Here is a 20,828-nt window from a genome sequence, read left to right as displayed (position 1 = left end):
TTTTTTATTGTTAACTGTAGGTAAGATGCCATTTCTCTCTCAATACTTTCAATTTTTTAAATTGTCTTTAGTTTTGAGAATTTTGACTTTGATGTGTTTTGCCATGAATTTCCCTGGGTTTATCTTTTTGAGGTTCACTCAGCTTCTTGAATTTGTAGGTTGATGTCTTTATCAAGTTTGGAAAAATGTTCAACCATTATGTCCCCAAATACTTTTCTAGTCCTGCAGTCTTTCTCTTTCTCCTTTCCTTCTAGGACTCTCATGACATGAATGTTTTCTCTTTTTCGCTATTCCACAAATCCCTAATCCTCTTATTTTTTTCAGTCTCTTTTCTCTCTTGTTCAGTTTGGGTAATTTCTATTGTTCTATCTCCAAGTTCACAGATTTTTCCCCCTTTTGTTTTCTTGGTTTTGCTCTTGAGCCCATTTAATTTGTTTTATTTGGTTATTACATTTTTCAGTTCTGAGCTCCATTTGGCTCTTTACATCTGTTTGTTTGCTGAGATGTTCCATTTTTTCATTTGTTTTAAGCATGTTAGTAATTGCTTGTTGAAGCATTTTTATGATACCTTTTTTAAAATCTTTGTCAGATAATTCTAACATTTGTGTCATCTCAGTGTTGGTATCTATTGTCCTTTCTCATTCAAATTAGAGTTACCTGATTTTTGGCATGACGAGTGATTGATTTTCGATTGTATCTTGCGACATTTTAGGTGCATTATAAGACATTGGATCTTATTTCCATCTTCTGTTTAAGGAGACCTCCTTTGACACTACACTGGTGGTAAGGGGAGGTGCTGCCTACTGCCAAGTGGGTACTGAAGTTTAGACTTCCCATTCAGCCTCTGTTGACAACGCTGTGGTGGGCATAACTGATGAATGGAGCTGGGAGTTCAGGCTGACACCACTGTGGCTGGAACAGGGAAGGGCACCTCATTACTTTCATGGCCTCTGCTGACATGAAGATGAGGAGGATAATGAAGGCGGGGAGGTTGTTACTCCTGAAGAGTGATGAAAATCCTAGTTCTTTATTAAACCACTTCTATCCCCACCATAGAGGAGAGAGAGGGGAACTCCTTCCTATCACTGAATGGGGATGTATAGCATATATACATTTTATTTTCTGTGTATTATGATGTTTTTACATCTTTTAAAATATTATTGGCTGGAGACACTGCCCTTCTCAGGGCTAGCCAATTTTTAGAGATAGCAAGGGACCAGCCAGGAGCTTGTCTTTTGTTTTAGTCTGTTTTCTGCTGCTATAACAGAATACCACATACAGGGTAATTTATCATTTTCTTTTCTTGTTTTCATTTGAGATTTCATTCTCTAAAAAGACTGGGTAATTTATAAAGAACAGAGATTCATTTGGTTCACAGTTCTGGAGGCTGGGAAGTCCAAGAGCATGATGCTGACATCTGGCATGTGTCATCCCATGATAGAAGGTGGAAGGGCGAGAAAGCATGCAAGACAGAAAAGGAGACCAGACTCCTATAACTAACCCACTCCTGCAATAACAGCATTAATCCACTCGTGAGGGCAGAGCCCTCATGACGTAATTACCTCTTAAAGGTCCTGCCTCTTAATACCATCACAATGGTAATTCAGTTTCAACATGAGTTTTGGAGGAGACATTCAAACCATAGCACTTTTGATATGCAAGCTAACTAATCCAGAGCCATACCTCCCCTGTCTGGCCCTTATATCTCAGTAGGCAATGGTCCTCTGCTTTAATTGTCCCTGGGTCAGGTACTAGGCAACCAGGGACCTACCTCTCCTGTGTCTTAGAGCCTGCCAGAATTATTCAAACTAGCCAATTCTAGACTATTCACCCTGCCCTGCCTTGCCTTTCCTGTGGAAACTCCGATAATAGGCTCTGGCCTAAACCTTCCCCTCGTTCCCATCTTCTGCCTCCTGACCATCCTAGTGTCTTTTCTGTGTGGCTCTGCATGGCCTGCTGTACCTCTTGTCTCTAGGACCTGTGAGTATAATACATTTTATTTTTTTCCTGAGTCTCTGCCTTCTTTTAATGGCTGCACCCAACTGACCATCTCATAAAAAGAATATGAAACAGGACAGAGATCCAAATATGTCCTCCACTGACATTGCTGGGCGGGGATGTACTCCTAACACTGGGCTGTCCCAAGCCTTTTGTGATGGTACCCCAGATTTGGAAGAGAGTTGTCGTCTTATAGCCTGGTGAGTGTGGAAGTTTAGGTTCCCCGTTTGACCTTTGTGCTTTTGTCAAAAATTAATTAGCCAAATATATGTGAATCCATTTCTGGACTCTCTGTTCTATGTCATTGATCTATTTGTCTATCATTATGCTAATACTATACTGTCTCAATTACTGTAACCCTCCTAACTTTTTTCTTTTTCAAAGTTTTTTTTGTTTTGTTTTGTTTTTTTAGCTATTCTAGGTCTTTTGCATTTTCATATGAATTTTAAAATCAGCTTGATAATTTGGCGCCATTCCCTTGTTTCTATTACAGCTTAGCTCTGTAATAAGAAACATGGTTGTGTGTTGCCTAATTTTCTGGTCTTTATTAATAATTAAAAACATGTTTGTATCTGAAAATTTAGAAATGTGGATAAGCAAATATATAAAAGATATATTAAAATCACCCAGATTTTGAATTTTAAAAGGCCATTTAAAAAGATGTATTATAAAATTCAATAAAATATTACATAACACATACATAGACATGAACATATTGCATGTATGTAAAGATATTGTATTTGTGTAGGTATAGTCATGTATTTATTCCTACACATGGAGGAATGTTGAGGTTATTTACCAAAATATTGGCAGTGATTATCTTTCGTTGGCATGATTAAGGATGAGCTGTGTTTTAACCTTATCACATTATTCTCATTAAACTATTAAAGGCAAATGCAAGAAATGTTCTTTTACTATTAATGTCATTGTATAATTTGGTACTGTGAAAACTAACATGATTTAATAAGGTTAGAAACTTTCTGTTTTCTTTATTCTTTTCAAAAATAGTTCCATCAGAGTTCCTTTCTACTGTCAGCTAGCAAGAAGAAACGAATTAGTAAACAGTGCAAGTTGATGCGTCTTCCATTTGCAAGGTAAATATGGGCTTGAATTACACTAGTTCCGAGTATATAGATTTTATATAACACAATTAGTGTTTGTATTGTACAATGTTCAGGATCATCAACCTGAAGTTATCTACTAAGGTAGAAATGAGGTAGTTTGTAGTGTCTTGCTATAGGTTGTTTCTCTAGGAATTCGAGGAAACTTACACTCAATCCCCAAACCAGGTTTATTTGTAATGTCTTGCCACTTTACAGTTCTTTTTTTCTTTTCATCTAGTTCACACCTGGCCTCGTATTGATTTCTCCTGGGTAAATCTGATGACTGTTTCTACCTTTATTATCTTGTGTACTGTCCTAAGCTTTAAAATTAACTTTTGGCAGCTGGCCGGGCATGATGGCTCATGTCTGTAATCCCAGCACTTTGGGAGGCTGAGGTGGGGGGATCACGAGGTCAGGAGATCAAGACCATCCTGGCTAACACAGTGAAACCCCATCTCTACTAAAAATACAAAAAATTAGCCAGGTGTGGTGGCGGGCGCCTGTAATCCCAGCTACTCAGGAGGCTGAGGCCAGAGAATGGCGTGAACTCAGGAGGCAGAGCTTGCAGTGAGCCGAGATTGCGTCACTGCACTCCAGCCTGGGTAACAGAGCGAGACTCCGTCTCAAAAACAAAACAAACAAAAAAAAATTAACTTTTGTCTTTGCTCTTCTCCTCCTGTCCACAATTCTTATTTTTGATTAATTTGATTATAAGTTATAGAAAGCACCCTATTTCAAATCTATTATTTTACAAGTCAGTCAGTGACGCTCAGAAAGGCGAAATGATTGAATGGATTGATAGCATTGACCAAAATCCTCTTATCTCTTTTAGAAATGTTCTTTCTATTATATATAACTTATAGATTTAATGCGTTTACTTAAGTGTACAAGTAAATGTACTTATTTATTGAAATGCTGTCTATGCCATAGTAAAAAACACTCATATTTACTGTATCACTTTCTATTCATTATAGTTAGTTCCATTGACTTGCCTATTATGTGTGTTACTACCATTTTGTACCAATACATTTTAATTGTTATAATTTTAAAATAGTAAATTTTGTTGTTTATTAGATCCTTAGTAGTTTTTCAAAAGTATGTTGTCATTATGCACATATTGTTTCATATAGATATGCAAATCAAGTGTCAACTTATCCTCCAAAAAATTGTATTGTGTGTTTTTAAGTGAACTTTCGTTGGAATTATATTATACACATTCAGACATAGTGGATTTTCACCAAGTGAACACTGTTGTGTAACAAATACCCAGAACAAGAAACAGAATATTACCAACATCTCAGATACTTCCTTGTGTCCCTTTCTAGTCATTACCCACTACCCAACACCTACCCAAGGATAAATATTATGCTGACTTCTAATTATAAACTGATTAATTTTGCACGGTTTTGAACTTCATATAATGAAATTATACAGTATGTATGTTTGTCTCTGTCTTCTTTTGCCCAGCATTATGTTTGTGAGATCCATCCGTATTGCTGTATGTAGTTGTGAATTATTTGTTCTCATTGCTGTATAGTATTCCATTATATGATTATACTACAATGTATCCATTTTTCTTATGGTGAACATTTTGTTGGTTTTCCAGTGTGTTTTTTTGAGACAGAGTCTTGCTCTGTCACCCAAGCTGGAGTGCAGTGGCACGATCTCAGCTCACTGCAACCTCCAACTCCAGGGTTCAAGTGATCCTCCTGCCTTAGCCTCCCAAGTAGTTGGGATTATGGGCACTCACCACTCTGCTTGGCTAATTTTTGTACTTTTAGTGGGGACAGGATTTTACCATGTTGGCCAGGCTGGTCTCACTCCTGACTTCCAGTAATCCTCCCACCTCGGCCTCTGAAAGTGCTAGGATTACAAGCATGAGCCACCACACCTGACCTGGTTTTCTAGTTTTTATCTATTACAAATAGGGCTGCCACATATATGCCTTTTGATGAAGGTATGCACATATTCTGTTAGGTATACAGTGTGGAGTAGAATTACTTGGGATATATATTTATATCTCTTTGGCTTCAGGAGAAACTGCTAAGTAGTTTTCTAAAGGAGTTATACCAATATACATTATTACTAACAATATATGAGGATTCCTGTTGTTCTATATGCTCAACAATTCTTGTTATTGTCTGTCTTTTTCATTTTAGTCATTTTGTGGGGTATGTAGTGGTATCGTGTTGAGGTTTTATTTTTAATTTTCCTGATAACTAAGAAGTTAAGTATCTTCATATGTTTACTTTCTGTTGGGTTATCTGTCATATTTTTTAAGGCGTTCCTTGTATACATTTTTTTGTATGTAAGACAGGGTGTCACTTTGTCACCCAGCCTGGAGTGCAGTGGTGCAATCTCACCTCACTACAGCCTTGACCTCTCAGGCTCAAGCGATCCTCTCTCCTCAGTCCCCCAAGTAGCTGGGACTACAGGTGCATGCCACCATGCCTGGCTAATTTTTGTACTTTTTGTAGAGACAGGGTTTTGCCATGTTGCCCAGGCTAGCCTTGAACTCCTGAGCTCAAGTGTTCTGCCCACCTCAGCCTCCCAAAGGGCTAGGATTACAGGTGTGAGCCACTATGCCTGGCATATTCTTTGTATATCTTCTACTCTGTAGCTTGCCCCTTTGCTCTCTTAATGGTGTCTTTAGATGAAAAGTAGCTCTTTATGAAATCCAACTTTGTTTGCGGCGGGGAGGTGTGTATCTTCTCCCTCACCCCCCTTTTCGGTTACTAACTTTTGTGTCCTTTAAAGAAAATCTTTATTGGTTCTGGCTCTAAAATGGCAGTGTAAAATAAGCTGGCTTCTCTTGCCCCAACAAAAACAAAAAACAAATACAGTGACAAGATCTTCCACCAGCAACAGCCCAGAGCTCAAGCTAGATGAGATACTTCCTGAGGCCAAAGAGAGGTGGAAAAACTCTGAGCAGATGGTAGGAGAACTGCACTTACACATGTGCGATGCCCTTCCCTCCCATTCTGCCAGGCCCCAACTGTGCGGAAAATCTCCCCTCAACTCACAGTTTCTGTACTGGAAAAAGCAAAATTGAAATGGTCAGCCAGCTTCCCCACCTTCTTCAGTTCCCTGTCAGAACTGTCCTTGCCTTAACTGATGGGTAGTATTGTGACTGCCTGAAGGGAGAAATATCCTGAGGACAGGCAGAGACAAACAAGCAAGGCTGGACTACAATCCCCAGCCCAGAAACTCTGCTCTGTAACTCAGCCAAAGGAAGCGCCAAATGAGAGTGGTTGTAGGAGGTACATTCCCCAGGTCCCCTGGGTTTGAACTCCTAGCTAGCCCTCCCAAACTGCTGTCCTAAACCCTTTGGGACCTCCCCCGTTTTGGGACAGGCAGTGGTCAAACCATTTACTAGCTCCAATGTGAACCTAGGTTGAAGGCACCACCTAGAGCCAAAAAGGAGGCAGCAAACTGCAGTGAAGATTTGCTAAGCAGATATATTCAATAAAATCCAAAACAAGCTGGACAAAGCAAACTGGAATAAATAACTAATCCTTCAAGGCAAAGACATAGACATATATGCACAAGAAACTACAGCAAACAAGGAACCATGACCCTCCCAAAAGGACAAAAAGCAGAAATTTAGTGATTCTAATGAAGTGGCAATTTGTGAGTTCTTGGACCAAGAATTCTAAATAGTAGTTTTAAGGAAACTCAGTGATCTCCAAGATAACACAGAAAAGCAGTTCAGAAATTTATCAGAGAAATTTAACAAAGAGATTAAAATAATAAAAAAAGTCAAACAGAAATCCTGGAACTGAGAAATACATTTGCTGAACTATAAAACTCTTTAGAGGTTCTTAATAGCAGAATGAACCAAACAGAGGAGCTGGAATGAACCAAACAGTAAGCAGGCTATTTGAAAATACACAGTCAGAGAAGAAAAATAAATAGAAGGAAAAGGAATGAAGAGTGCTTACAAGATACAAAAAATTACCCCAAAAGACCAAATCTAAGAATTATTAGTGTTTAAGAGAGAGCCGAGCATGAGCAAGGCATAGGAAGCTTATTCAAAGAAATAATAACAGAAAATTTTTCAAGACATGAGAAAGATATACATATCCAGGTAAAGGAAGGCCTGAGAACACAAAACAGATTCAGTGCAAATAAGACTACTCCGAGGCATGTTATAATCAAACTCTCAAAGGTCAAAGACAGAGAAGATCCTAAAAGCAATGAGAGATAAGAAGCAAATAACAGATAAAGGAGCTCCAATTCATGGAGCAACAGACTTCTCCACAGAAACCATGCTGGCCAGGAGGGAGTAGAACAACATTTTCAAAGCACTTAAACAACAAAAAACTGACACCCAAGAATATTGTGTCCAACAAATTGTCATGCAAATTTAAAGGAGAGCTAAAGTCTTTCACGCATAAACAAAAGCCAAGGAAACTGACCACCACCAAGACCCATCTTGCAAGAAATGAGGAAGGGAGTTCTTCAATCTGAAAGAAAAAAACACTACCATGCAAAAGGAAAGTTTTTAAGGTATAAAACCCACTGGTAAAATTAAGTACACAGACAAACCCAGAATACTTTGTTAACTGTATTTATGGTGTGCAATCCACTCAAACTCTAGTATGAAGCCCAAAAGATAAATGTATCAAAACTATACCAACCTGTTAATAGATAATATAAAGATATGTAAATTGATACAACTAAAAGACAAAATGTTGGAGGATGGAGTTAAATTATAGAATTATTTTGTGGGTTTTTATGTAAATTGTCTCAGTTCTTCAATTAAAAGCCATAGAGTAGCTGAATGGATAAATAAATGAGACCTACCTATGTGCTGCCTTCAAGAAACCCACTTCACCTATAAAGACACATATAGACTGAAAGTGGAGAAGGGCTGGAAAAAGATATTCCATGCAACTAGAAAACAATAAAGAGCAAGAGTAGCTGTACTCATAGCCGATAAGATAAACTACAAAGACTGTAAAAACTGGCAGTGAAGGAGGGTCACTATATGATTAAGGGGTCAATTCAACCAGAGGATATAACAATTATAAATATCTATGCACTCAACACTGCAGCTCCATATAAAGCCAACATTAATGGATGTAAAGGGAGAGAGAGACTGCAATATAGTAATAGTAGGGGGCTTTAACATCCTACTGTCAGTAACGGACAGATCATCCAGACAGAAAATCAACAAAGAAACAGCATAAACTGCGTACTAGATACAATAGTTCTAACTGACATCTACAGAACATTTCACCCAACTGCTGCAGAATACACATTCTTTTCATCAACACATGGAAGATTTTTCAGAATAGACCATATCTTAGGCACAAACAGGTCTGTACAAGTTCAAAAAAATAAATCATATCCAGTATCTTCTCTGACCACAATGGAAGAAAACTGGAAATCAATAATGAGAGGAACTTTGGAAAATACACAAACAAATGGAAAATAAACAACATGCTCCTAAGCAACCAGTGGGTCAAAGAAGAAAGTAAGAAGGAAATTTAAAAATTTCCTAAATGAAAAGGGAAATACAACATAGCAAAGTGTATGGGGTATGGCAAAAGCAATACTGAAAGGGAAGTTTATAGCAATAAATGCCTATGTCAAAAAAGGAGAAACACTTCCAATAAACAACCTAAAAATACATGTCAAGGAATTAGAAAAGCAAGAACAAAGCAAATCCCAAGTTAGCAGAAGAAATAATAAAGATCAGAGCAGAAATAAATAAAATTGAGACTAAAAAACTATAGAAGATAAACAAAATGAAAAGTTGGTTTTTTGAAAAGATAAACAACATTGACAAACCTTTAGCTAAACTGAGAGGACTATAATAAATAAAATCAAACAAGAGATGAGACATAACAACTCAGACCTCAGAAATATAATTATTAGAGATGATTATGAATAATTATACACCAACAAATCACAAAATGTGGAAGAAATGAATACATTTTTGGATACATATAACCTACCAAGATTAAACCATAAAGAAATGGAAAACCTCAACAAACCAATAACAAGTAATGAGATTGAAGCTATAATAAAAACTCTCCCATTGAAGAAAAGCTCAGCCTGGGCACAGTGGCTCACACCTATAATCCCAGCCCTTTGGGAGGCCAAGGCAGGAGGATTGCTTGAGGCCAGGAGTTTGAGACCAGCCTGGGCAATATAAAAAGATCCAGTCCCTACAAAATAAAAAATTAGCTGGGTGTGGTGGCTAATCCTGTCAGGCTAATCCTGTGGTCCCAGCTACTCTGGAGGCTAAGGTGGGAGGACTGCTTGAGCCTGGGAAGTTGAGGCTGCAGTGAGCAGTGTTCACACCACTGCACTCCAGCTTTGGTGACAGAGCAACACCCTGTCTCAAAAAAAGAAAAGCCCAGGACTCGATGGATTCACTACTGAATTCTACCAAAAATTTAAAGAACAGTGATGATGAATCCCACTAAAATGCTTTGAAAAGGAGAGAATACTTCCAAACTCACTCTACAAGGCCAGCATTACCCTAATACCAAAACCAGACAAGGACACAATGAAAAGAGAAAACTACAGACCGATATCACTGATGAACATAGATGCAAAAATCCTCAACAAAGTATTAGAAAGTCAAATTCAACAACACATTAAATAGAACATTCACCATGATCAAGTGGGATTCATGCATGCTAGGGTTGTAAGGATGGCTCAGCATATACACGAATCAATCAATGTGATTCATCACATTAACAGAAACAAGAACAAAAACTGTATGAGTATTTCAATAGATGCCAAACAGCTTTTGCTAAAATTCAACATCCCTTTTTGATACACCAAAATGGGTGTAAAAAGAATATTCCTAAAAATAGTAAAGACCATCTATGACAAACCCACATCTAGCATTGTACTTTGAAGACTGGAACAAGACAAGAATGCCCACTTCCACTGCTATTCAACGGAATACTTGAAGTACTGGCCAGAGCAACTAAACAAGAAAACAAAATAAAGGGCATCCACATTGGAAAGGAAGGAGTCAAATTAGCCTTGTTTGCAGATGGCCTGATCTTATAAAGACTCCACTGAAAAGCTGTTAGGACACATAAGGGAATTCAGTGAAGTTGCAGGATGCAAAATCAACATAATTAGTAGCATTTATATGTGAACAATCAGAAAAAAAAGTCAAGAAAGCAATCCCATTTATCATAGCTACAAAAAATATGACATACCTAGGAATCAATCTAACCAAAAGAAGTGAAAGTTCTATAGAAGGAAAATGACAAAACCCTGATGAAAGAAATAGGACACCAAGAAAGGGAAGATATTCCATGCTCATGGATTGGAAGAATTAATACTGTTAAAATACTACCCAAAGCAATTTACAGATTCAGTGCAATTCATATCAAAATACCAATGACATTCTTCACAGAAGTAAGGGGGGAAAATCCTAAAATTTATATGGACCCACAAAAGACCCTGAGTAACCAAAGCAATCTTGAGCAAAATGAACAAAGCTGGAGGCATCACACTACATGACTTGAAAATTTATTACAAAGCTGTAGTAACCAAAAGAGCATGGTACTGGCATAAAAATGGACATAGATACCAACGGAACAGAGAACCCAGATATAAATGCATTCATTTAAAACCAACTCATCTTCTACAAAGCAGAAACTTAAAAAGGAATAATGTCTTCAATAAATGGTGCTGGGAAAACTGGATAACTATATGCAGAAGAATGAAACTAGACTCCTATCTCTCACCATACACAAAAATCAAATCAAAATGGATAAAAGATTTGAATCTAAGACCCAAAACTATGAAACTATTAGAAGAAAACATTGGGGAAACACTTCAGGACTTGATCTGGGCAAAAATGTCTTGTGTAAGACCTCAAAAGCACAGGCAACCAAAGCAAAAATAGACAATTAAGATTATTACATCAAGCTAAGAAGCTTCTGCACAGCAAAGGAAACAATCAACAAAGTGAAGAGACAACCCATATAATGTGAGAAAATATTTGCAAACTGTCTCTCTGAGAAAGGAATAATAACCAGCATATATTGGGAGCTTAAATAACTAAGTAGCAAAAAAGAAAAAAACTGCTTGCAAAAAGAGGAATCCTCATATACTAGTAGAAATGTAAATTAATATAGCCACTATGCAGAACAGCATGGAGGTTCTTCAAAAAACTAAAAATATAACTTCCATATGATCTAGCAATTCCATTGTTGAGTATATATCCAACAACAACAAAAAAAGGAAATCAGTGTATCAAAGAGCTATCTGCACTCCCATGTTTATTGCAGCACTATTCACAATAGCCAACATGTGGGAATCAACCTAAGCACCCATCAACAGATGTGTGGATAAAGTATGGAAGATATATATACAATGGCATATTACAGTTGTGTGTCACAGTGCTCAGCTTTATTTTATATTCTTAAATGATATTCTGAATGTTACTGGGTTTTGTTTGTTTGTTTTTTAAGTGCAAGCAAGTTTACTAGTGAAGTTAAGGAATAAAGAAAGGCTACTCCATAAGCAGAGCAGTGGCATGGGCTGTTCAACCAAGGTTACTTGTAGTTATTCCTTGATCATATGCTAAACAAGGGGTGGATTATTCATAAGTTTTTTAGGAAAGAAGTGGGCAATTCCTGGAACTGAGGTTTTCTCCCCTTTTAGACCATATAAAGTAACTTCTTGACATTACCATAGCATTTGTAAATTGTCATGGTGCTGGTGGGAGTGTCTTTTAGCATGCTAATAAATTATAATTAGCATATAATGAGCAGTGAGGATGACCGGAGGTCACTTTTGTCACCATCTTGGTTTTGATGGTTTTGGCCGGCTTCTTTACTGCATGCTATTTTATCAGCAAGGTCTTTGTGACCTGTACCTTTTGCTGATCTCCTGTCTCATCCATTGACTAAGAAGGCCTTCACCTCCTGGGAGTGCAGCCCAGTAGGTCTCAGCCTTATTTTAGCCATCCCCTGTTCAAGAAGGAGTTGCTCTGGCTCAAACACCTCTGATATATCCGCCCCTCCCCTCCTTTTACAAGGGAACCCTTAATCCTAAGGGTTGTAGAGGGATGAAAATTCATCTTCTGTAACTTCTTCAGGCTGAATAGGGGTGATGATATTCCTGCCTAACTGTTAGGGTCTCTTGTATTTGGGTAGAGAGGAGCTCAGTCAGAAGGCAACAGTATGGTGAGGGCCATTCATAACTCTTGAGTTCTGACAAAAGGTGATACCTGGAAGATTAATAAGTGTTCCATTTCAGAAAACATTAAGGGAGCCCATCCTGCATTCCTACACAAGGAGTACAACAGCAATATATTCTACAACAGTAAAGCAAAATAAGTAAAATTATCCCAACTAAACTAATTAAGAAGACTTTCCATGAACTGGGCAATTGTTGGAACCAAGCTAATAGGGAGTCACTAACTGATTCCAAAACATGTCCAGAATTAGAATACTGATAGAGATTTCTACGTTACCTGTCCCTCTTGTTTCTTTTGAGCAGCAGCCAGAGACCACTGATGGGCTCACAGGAATAAGCAGAGTCTAAAAAGAACATAAGTTCTTTTTAAATTGGCTTTGATGGAATGCTGTTCCATAAGGAATCTCAGATGAGACTTTCTTAAAGCTGAGCCCAGCCATGGGTTTGTACCCTCCAATACCTAGAACTTGAGTAAATTCCTCTCTTCTTGAGGTCCCAAGATAACTTGGGGCTCCTGGGCCTGTCAGAAAATGACATTATTTACTTACAGGTCAAGAAACCTGTGCAGGGATTGTGTAGACAAGGTATGAGGCCAGTTTTCCCAATGGGCCTTTATTGGCTCTCTAAGTCAAATTTGATTCCTTAAAGGAAAGCACACCATTCCAGTCAATGCCTTGGTAAAATAACCAGTTTTTCCAATTGTGTCCTGTTGCACAAGAAAACAGATTCTTATTGTACTTATACAAACAACTATATTGCCATAAATTAAGAATATTCACAACTAGTTTTCAAATTCTGAAGAAATCAGGTAGAGAGAAACAAACATGCTCCAAATTTTGTTCACAGGAGTATAATTTACTCAATTTTTAAAAGCTGTAAATAGCTCAAAAGAAAAATTTTGTTTACACTGAAAAACAAAAGAAAGGATCATCAATGTTTCAAGCAAAAAGTCAAAAAAGATTACTTCAGACTTACATTAGTTTAGTCCATGCAGTTAAATACTGTCCTATTTAATATTCATGAACATTTCCGCTCTTCATGAGTACTGAAAGTTTTTTCCTCTGTTCTAATGTCACAATCTCCAAAGTTACTAGAAACTTGCATTCAAGAGCACCTGTCAAAGTCCTATAGCTGATTATAAACTACCTTTTGAAGAGGATTAAAACAAGACAATTGTCTATAGGTGACAAAAAGTCTTAGTTAGACAGCCATTATTAAAGCCACAGTTGATAAGGAAATTTTAGTTTCTTCTATGACATACAACAATTTTACATAATAGTTATAATGATTAATAACATACACTAAACCATATCAAAGTTATAGGAATTTTCTATAATTCTGGAACACATACCAGTAACATTTATATAAGCACAAAGAAAGGCAAACACTGTTTCATATTCGACAGTGCTTCCTGTAAGATTTTCATACCAAATAAGCCAAATTTCACCACTGCATTAGTGCATTATTTATGTCAAACTCAATTCTTAATAAAACCTTATACACAAATGTATTCAATCTTCATCAGTTTGACCATAAGGTAAGCTTCTCAAACCTTTTACAACCCTTTAAAAAAAATTTTTTTTTAAAGAGCAGATCAGTGCTCAAGAAAAACCTGTTACGCTTTTATTCCAATGTTCAATTTATGGAAAGACTGAATAATACCCCTTTAACTTTAGCTAATATGTTCTCACATAGAACTTTTTTACAAGATTAATTTTTCACAAACCTCCACAACTTGCTCGAACCTTCAGCTTTATCCTATCTAAATCAAAACAATCCTTTAACCCTCTAAATGAGGCAAAAATAATTCACATTCCCATGACTTTTTATAATATTTTCTCAAAGGTTAGTTATGTCACATGAACTAAAAGGCATTATACTTTTTACTTTTCTGACAACATGTTTTATTTAAGCGCTTATTATTTTTAAGCCAGTTAAAGCCCTTTCATATTACACACACCACACACATAAATACACAGACAGATAAAAGAAGATCCAGTAGTTGTAAGATATTTCATTTGCTAGTTTTTAAGTTTCCATTTCAAGCATACAGTTTCTAGGGCCTAATAAGCAGGCATAGCTGGAAGGCAAAATAAATCCCTCCAAATTAAGGGTCCCATTTTTATACCAGATCCTGGATCCCAAAAAATGAGAAATGCTACAGAACAAGACACTACAATGATTTTACTGTGCATTTTTTACAAAGCAACCCAAAACCAATCAGCCCATTCTGTGATTAGCCCATCCCCCAGGGGAATATTATTTCTCAGTGGTAGTGGGAGGTAAGGACATTCCCATACCTTCCAGGTGGTCAAGAGCATGCTTTTCTGATCCAAACATGCAAAGAGCTGAGTATCCCTGCCATACTGCCATTAGCTATCCCCAGAAACATATTTCCTACCAAATTATTACACACCAATGTTCTCTCATAATGCAAAGAATTTCTGATACCCCCAAAAGTCAAAAACATCAGATAATACAATGCAAAACAGAATAGAGCCTTAGATTTTGAGAGAGATCTATCAACTTTCAATTCCTGGGGTTTCATGAGGTAAACAGGTTTTTCCCAAAACAGGGTCTGTGGTGCCGCCTCTGTTTTCCCCAAGGAGTCTCGGGCTATTACAGCTTGAATATCCGCTTTTTTTGTTTGTTTGTTTTGAGACGGAGTCTCACTCTTGTCGCCCAGGCTGGAGTGCAGTGGTGCAATCTTGGCTCACTGCAACCTCCACCTTCTGGGTTCAAGCAATTCTTCTGCCTCAGCCTCCTGAGTAGCTGGGATTACAGGCACCCACCACCAAGCCTGGCTAATTTTTGTATTTTTAGTAGAGATGGGGTTTCACCACGTTGGCCAGGCTGGTCTCGAACTCCTGACCTCAGGTGATCTGCCCACCTTGGCCTCCCAAAGTGCTGGCATTACAGGCTTGAGCCACCGTGCTTAGTCGAATATCTGCTTTTAATTATCTACTGACTTTTAGTCATAGTGCTCTTTTATAAAGTTCTTCTAAATCTCTTACTACCTGATTTTAGCCAGGCCAAGCAGCCAATATTTCTTGCTTTTGAATTTTACCAAAGATAACCTCCCAGGTGAAACCAATAAGCCTAAAGTTATGACTTAACCACGAATGTACAAGGTATTTTCAAAGAGGTGGTAAGCAGTTTTTATAAGATCTAGAATCTCCAAAGGTAGCTCAGAGAAAGGAAGATTCAAGAAGGGAAGCCAGAAGTCATACATGTAGGGGAAGAGAATCAACAAATGATAAAGATCACACAGATATCAACCAGAAAGTACTCATTCCCTAAGCTGGGAATTGGACCCAGGCTGTGATAGTGAAAACACAAAGCCTTAGCCAGTAAGCTACAGCATCGGGCAGTTTCCATTGCCCTTCCCAGAAGAACCCTACAGCAGCCAATTTTGAGCTTGCAAAGGCTTTTAACTGCTCAAAACAATTTTTAGAGCTGACTGTGACATCAACTCCAAAACTCCTGGCCAAGAGAGAGGGAGAGGGAGAGAGAGAGAGAGAGAGAGAGAGAGAGAAAGATTGCCTGTGGCAAAGTGGGGAAGGCAAAGAGCTCAGGGAAGCCAGAGAAAGAGCCACTCATTGCAATGACACTGAATCAAAAGTTCAGGTGGCCACTTGTCAGTTGTGAAGGATCTTTTCCAGAAGTCCCATCAGCTCTCAGGTTTCCCCCTTTAGGGGAAGAAAAAGCTCCCCATGTCCCATGAACCTGTACATGCCTGATCCTGTCACCCGCAGCCATCTGCAAAGAGTGGAAGGCAAATTAATCCAAAGAGAAGAGTGGTTAACATCCCATAATTCCAAATTTGTTCTTAGCCAAGAGGGACTTTACTGATGGGCAGCCTCTAATCCCCTACATCTTAGAAGGGACTCTAACCCTCATAAGTTGGGCCTCAAACTGAAGTTCAGTGAAGCATCCTTGCCTTTTATTAAGAGGGGCCTTTAACCTACTCTGTCTTAGGAGAGACTCTAACTCCCCTAAGTTGGGCCTCTAACCCAATCCCATCCTTTACCTGGGCACCCCACCACTTACCCAAAGTTGGCCAATTGGTGCTGCGGTCTATTTCCTCTGGGTCAGGGGTCTCCTCAGTATCGTCCCTTCATGGTTTGCCAGGAAGATGTTATTGGAAAGCGTCCTGATCCCAGACCCCAGGAGAGGGTTCTTGGATCTCAAGCAAGAAAGAATTCAAGGCAAATCCTTAAAGTAAAAGCAAGTTTATTAGGAAAGTAAAGGAATAAGAAATGGCTACCCCATAGGCAGAGAAGCTCTGCTTTTTAAATTTAATTTTCTTCTTGATGTTAGTATATAGCAATATAATTTTTGGATATTGACGTTGTTTCCAGTGACCTTGCTATTCTAATAGTTTGTGAATATAATTTTACTATTTGTGAATAAGGGCAGTTTTATTCCCCCCAACCTCCTAGTTATATAGGCTTTTCTTATTTATTTATTTATTTCCAGGTTTTGGCTTTTATTTTTTCTTATGTTGCATTGGCTACTTTTTTTTTTTTTTTTCCTTTTTTTGAGACGGAGTCTCACTCTGTCACCAAGCTTGAGTGCAATGGTGTGATCTCGGCTCACTGCAACCTCCGCCTCCTGGGTTCAAGCGATTCTCCTGCCTCAGCCTCCCGAGTAGCTGGGACTATGGGCACACACTATCACGCCCAGCTAATTTTTGTATTTTTAGTAGAGATGGGGTTTCACCATGTTGGCCAGGGTGGTCTCGATCTCTTGACCTTGTGATCTGCCCACCTTGGCCTCCCAAAGTGCTGGGATTACAGGCATGAGCCACCATGCCTGGCCAGCTACTTGTTAAATATTGAATAAAAGAAGTAAGAACAGGCATTCATATTGTATTCCCATTATTAAATATTGTATTCCTGTTATTAAATATTATGCCTGCTCTTGTGTTTTTGTAGATTCTCTTAATCAGGTTATGAAAATTTCCTTGTACTTTCAGTTTGCTGAGAGTTTTTCATGAATAGCTACTGAATTTTATCAAATGCTTTTTCTGTCACTGAGTAGATACTAATTTTTCCTTTTTTCTATTAATGTTATGGATTTTTAATATTTTTTATTCATATAATGAATTACAAGGATTTTTGATTGTTAAACCACAATTTCATTTCTACAATGAACTGCTCCTGATGAAGTATCCTTACAATTTTGAAGTATGCCACAAAATTGTAATTGCTAATTTTTAGAAAAGATTTTTGCATCATTTTACATCATTGTATGTTGATGAAAATGATTTATAATTTTTGTTTCTTGTAATAGATTTTGTCAGGTTTTTGTATTTATAGTATGCTGGTCACTGTAAATGAATTAAGTGTACCTCTTTTTCTGTTTTATGGTAGTATTTGTGTAGGATATGTTGTGTTTTTTTTAATGTTTAGAAGTTATCTGGGCTTGCTTGCAGTTTTCTTGTGGAAAAGGTTTTGGTAACATCTCTTTTTTTTTGAGATAGAGTTTCACTCTTGCAACCCAGGCTAGAGTGCAATGCTGCGATCTTGGCTCACTGCAGCCTCTGCCTTCCGAGTTCAAGTGGTTCTCCTATCTCAGCCTCCCGAGTAGCTGGGATTACAGATGCCCACCCCCACGCCCAGCTAAATTTTGTATATTTTGTAGAGACAGGGTTTCGCCATATTGGCCAGGCTGGTGTTGAACCACCTGCCTCGGCCTCCCAGTGTCCTGGGATTACAGGCATGAGCCACCATGCCTGACCTAACATCTCATTTCTTTAATAGGTATAAGAATATTCAGATTTCCTATTTTTTCTTATGTTAGGTTAAATTGTTTTAAAGAATTTGACCATTTCATCTGAAATTACTGGCATAAAATTGTCCACAATATTATCAAGTTATGTGCTTAATGTGTTTTGGGTATGTAGTGAGGTTCTCTTCTTCTTTCTCATTACTGGTTATTTGTGTTTCATCACTGTTTTTCTTAATTAGTCTTGCTCTAGAGGTCTGTCAATTTTATTCATCTTTTTGAAGGTCCCATTTGGAGCTATGTTGTTGTTTTAGTATATTTGTTTTCTATTTCATTGATTCTGCTCCTTATTGTTTCTTTCCTTCTTTCTGTTTTGCTTTTCTTTTCATTATTATTATTACTCTTATTAGTTGCTTCTTGGGATAGATTATCAATTTTCAGCCTCTCTTTTAAAAAAATAAGCATTTCAGGTTATTTTCCTATAATCACTGCTTTAGCTATGTTCTACAATTTTTGTTTATTTTGTGATGAGTTCTCATGTGCTGTTGCCCAAGCTGGACTTGATCTCCTGGGTTCAAATGATCCTCCTGCTTTAGTCTCCTGAGTAGCTGGGACTACAGGCATGCATCATCAGTCTCCTAGATTCACAGTTTTTGATATACCATATCATTATTTAGTTCAAGATTTTTTTTTTCTGATTTTTTATTTGACCCTATGAATCACTTACAAGTATATTGTTTAATTTCTAAGCTGATGAGTATTTTTATTTTTACTTTTTGTTGCTGATGTCTAGCTTAATTCTACTATAATTAGGGACCATAATTCAAATGAATTTAGATTTTTGAAGTATGTTGGGAATTTCATTAGGACAAAGATTGATCTAATTTGGTAAGTATTTGGGGTGCACATGAAAAAAAACGTGTATTTTGCAGTTGTTGAACCCTGTATTTTATGTATGGCAGCTGTGTCTAGTTTGTTAATTATAGTCTTCCATATCCTTCCTGCTTCTGTTGTCTGTTTATTCTATCAGTTATTGAGAGAAGTGTATTAAAGTCTACCATTATGATTATGGATTCATCTGTTTCTCCTTTTAGTTTTCTCAATTTTTGCTGTATGTATTTTAAAGCTATTATTAGGTACTCACATTTAGGACTGATTTGTTTTTCTGATTTCCAGCAGTGGTTCCTGCTTTAAAGTCTATTTTGTTTGGTATAATATTTCCATGATACATCTTTTTCTATACCCTCACTTCAAATTCTGTTATATTTAAAATGCTATACAGGTCCATCAGGTGTCATTTCATCATCTTCAGGCATCTATCTTTTTCTATTGAAAAGTTAGCACCTTTCTTACAAGCTGAAGAAGTTCCCTTTTTTCTGGTTTTCTGAGTTTTTATAATGAATTTGTGTTGAATTTTGTCAAATGATTTTTTTGCATTTGTAGAGAGAATCATTATTTTTCTCCTTTGTTTTATTAATACAGTGACTTCAATGGATTTTCTAATGCAAACTTTGCGTTCCTGAAAAGAAATTCCAACTTGTTATTATGTATTATTCTTTCTCTATATTGCTGGGTTTGATTTGCTAATGTTTTCTTAAAAATTTTGTACTATGTACATAAGGGATATTGGTCTTTAATTTTCTTACAAAAACCGTTGATAGGTTTTGACAAGGGTTGTGCTGGCCTCATGAGATGAGAAGCATTTGTCTTCCTCAATTTTTGAAAGAATTTGTACAATTGGTAGTTTTTCATTAATGTTTAATAGAATTCACAAGAGAAGTAATTCGGGCCTGGAGTTTTTAATTATGAATTTAATTTTTAAAATAGATATGGGCTTTTCAGATTTTTGGTTTCTTTTCAAGTCAGTTTAGAAAATGTTTATCTTTCAAGAAAATCACCCATCTCATCTAGTCAGTAAAGTTTATTGGTATAAAGTTGTTTATACTATGCTTTTCTTATTCTTTTTTTTTTTTATACTTTAAGTTCTAGGGTACATGTGCACAATGTGCAGGTTTGTTACATATGCATACATCTGCCATGTTGGCATGCTGTACCCATTAACTCGTCATTTACATTAGGTATATCTCCTAACGCTATCCCTCCCCCTTACCCCCACCCCACGACAGGTCCCAGCATGTGATGTTCCCCACCCTGTGTCCAAGTGTTCTCATTGTTCAGTTCCCACCTATGAGTGAGAACATGCGGTATGTGGTTTTCTGTCCTTGCGATAGTTTGCTCAGAATGATGGTTTCCAGCTTCATCCATGTCCCCACAAAGGACATGAACTCGTCCCTTTTTATGGCTGCATAGTATTCCATGGTGTATATGTGCCACATTTTCTTTTTTTTTTTCTTTTTCTTTTTTTTGAGACAGAGTCTCACTCTGTCACCAGGGCTGGAGTGCAGTGGCATGATCTCGGCTCACTGCAACCTCTGTCTCCCTAGTTCAAGCGATTCTCCTGCCTCAGCTTCCCAAATAGCTGGGAATACAGGTGCCTACCACCACGGCCAGCTAATTTTTTTTGTATTTTTAGTAGAGACGGGGTTTCACCATGTTGGCCAGGATGGTCTCGATCTCTTGACCTCGTGATCTGCCTGCCTCGGCTTCCCAAAGTGCTAGGATAACAGGCGTGAGCCACCGCGCCTGGCATGTGCCACATTTTCTTAATCCAGTCTATCATTGTGGACATTTGGGTTGGTTCCAAGTCTTTACTCTTGTGAATAGTGCCACAATAAACATACGTGTGCATGTGTCTTTATAGCAGCATGATTTATAATCCTTTGGGTATATACCCAGTAATGGGATGGCTGGGTC

At 37.6% G+C, this 20,828-nt stretch overlaps 1 protein-coding gene across 1 annotated transcript in view; it reads left to right on the top strand.

Annotated features, from left to right (window-relative positions):
- Nucleotides 1–20,828, top strand: part of SGOL2 (shugoshin-like 2 (S. pombe)) — a 56,728-nt gene that overhangs the window by 10,073 nt on the left and 25,827 nt on the right. Inside the window, exon 5 of the mRNA XM_011974539.1 lies at nt 3,007–3,092. Within this exon, the coding sequence (XP_011829929.1) occupies nt 3,007–3,092 (86 nt within the window). The remainder of the gene's footprint in view (nt 1–3,006; nt 3,093–20,828) is intronic.

This window comes from Mandrillus leucophaeus, unplaced genomic scaffold (genome assembly GCF_000951045.1).
Source record: "Mandrillus leucophaeus isolate KB7577 unplaced genomic scaffold, Mleu.le_1.0 Scaffold146, whole genome shotgun sequence".
Classification (NCBI taxonomy): domain Eukaryota; kingdom Metazoa; phylum Chordata; class Mammalia; order Primates; family Cercopithecidae; genus Mandrillus; species Mandrillus leucophaeus.
This window is presented reverse-complemented; position numbering and strand designations above follow the sequence as displayed.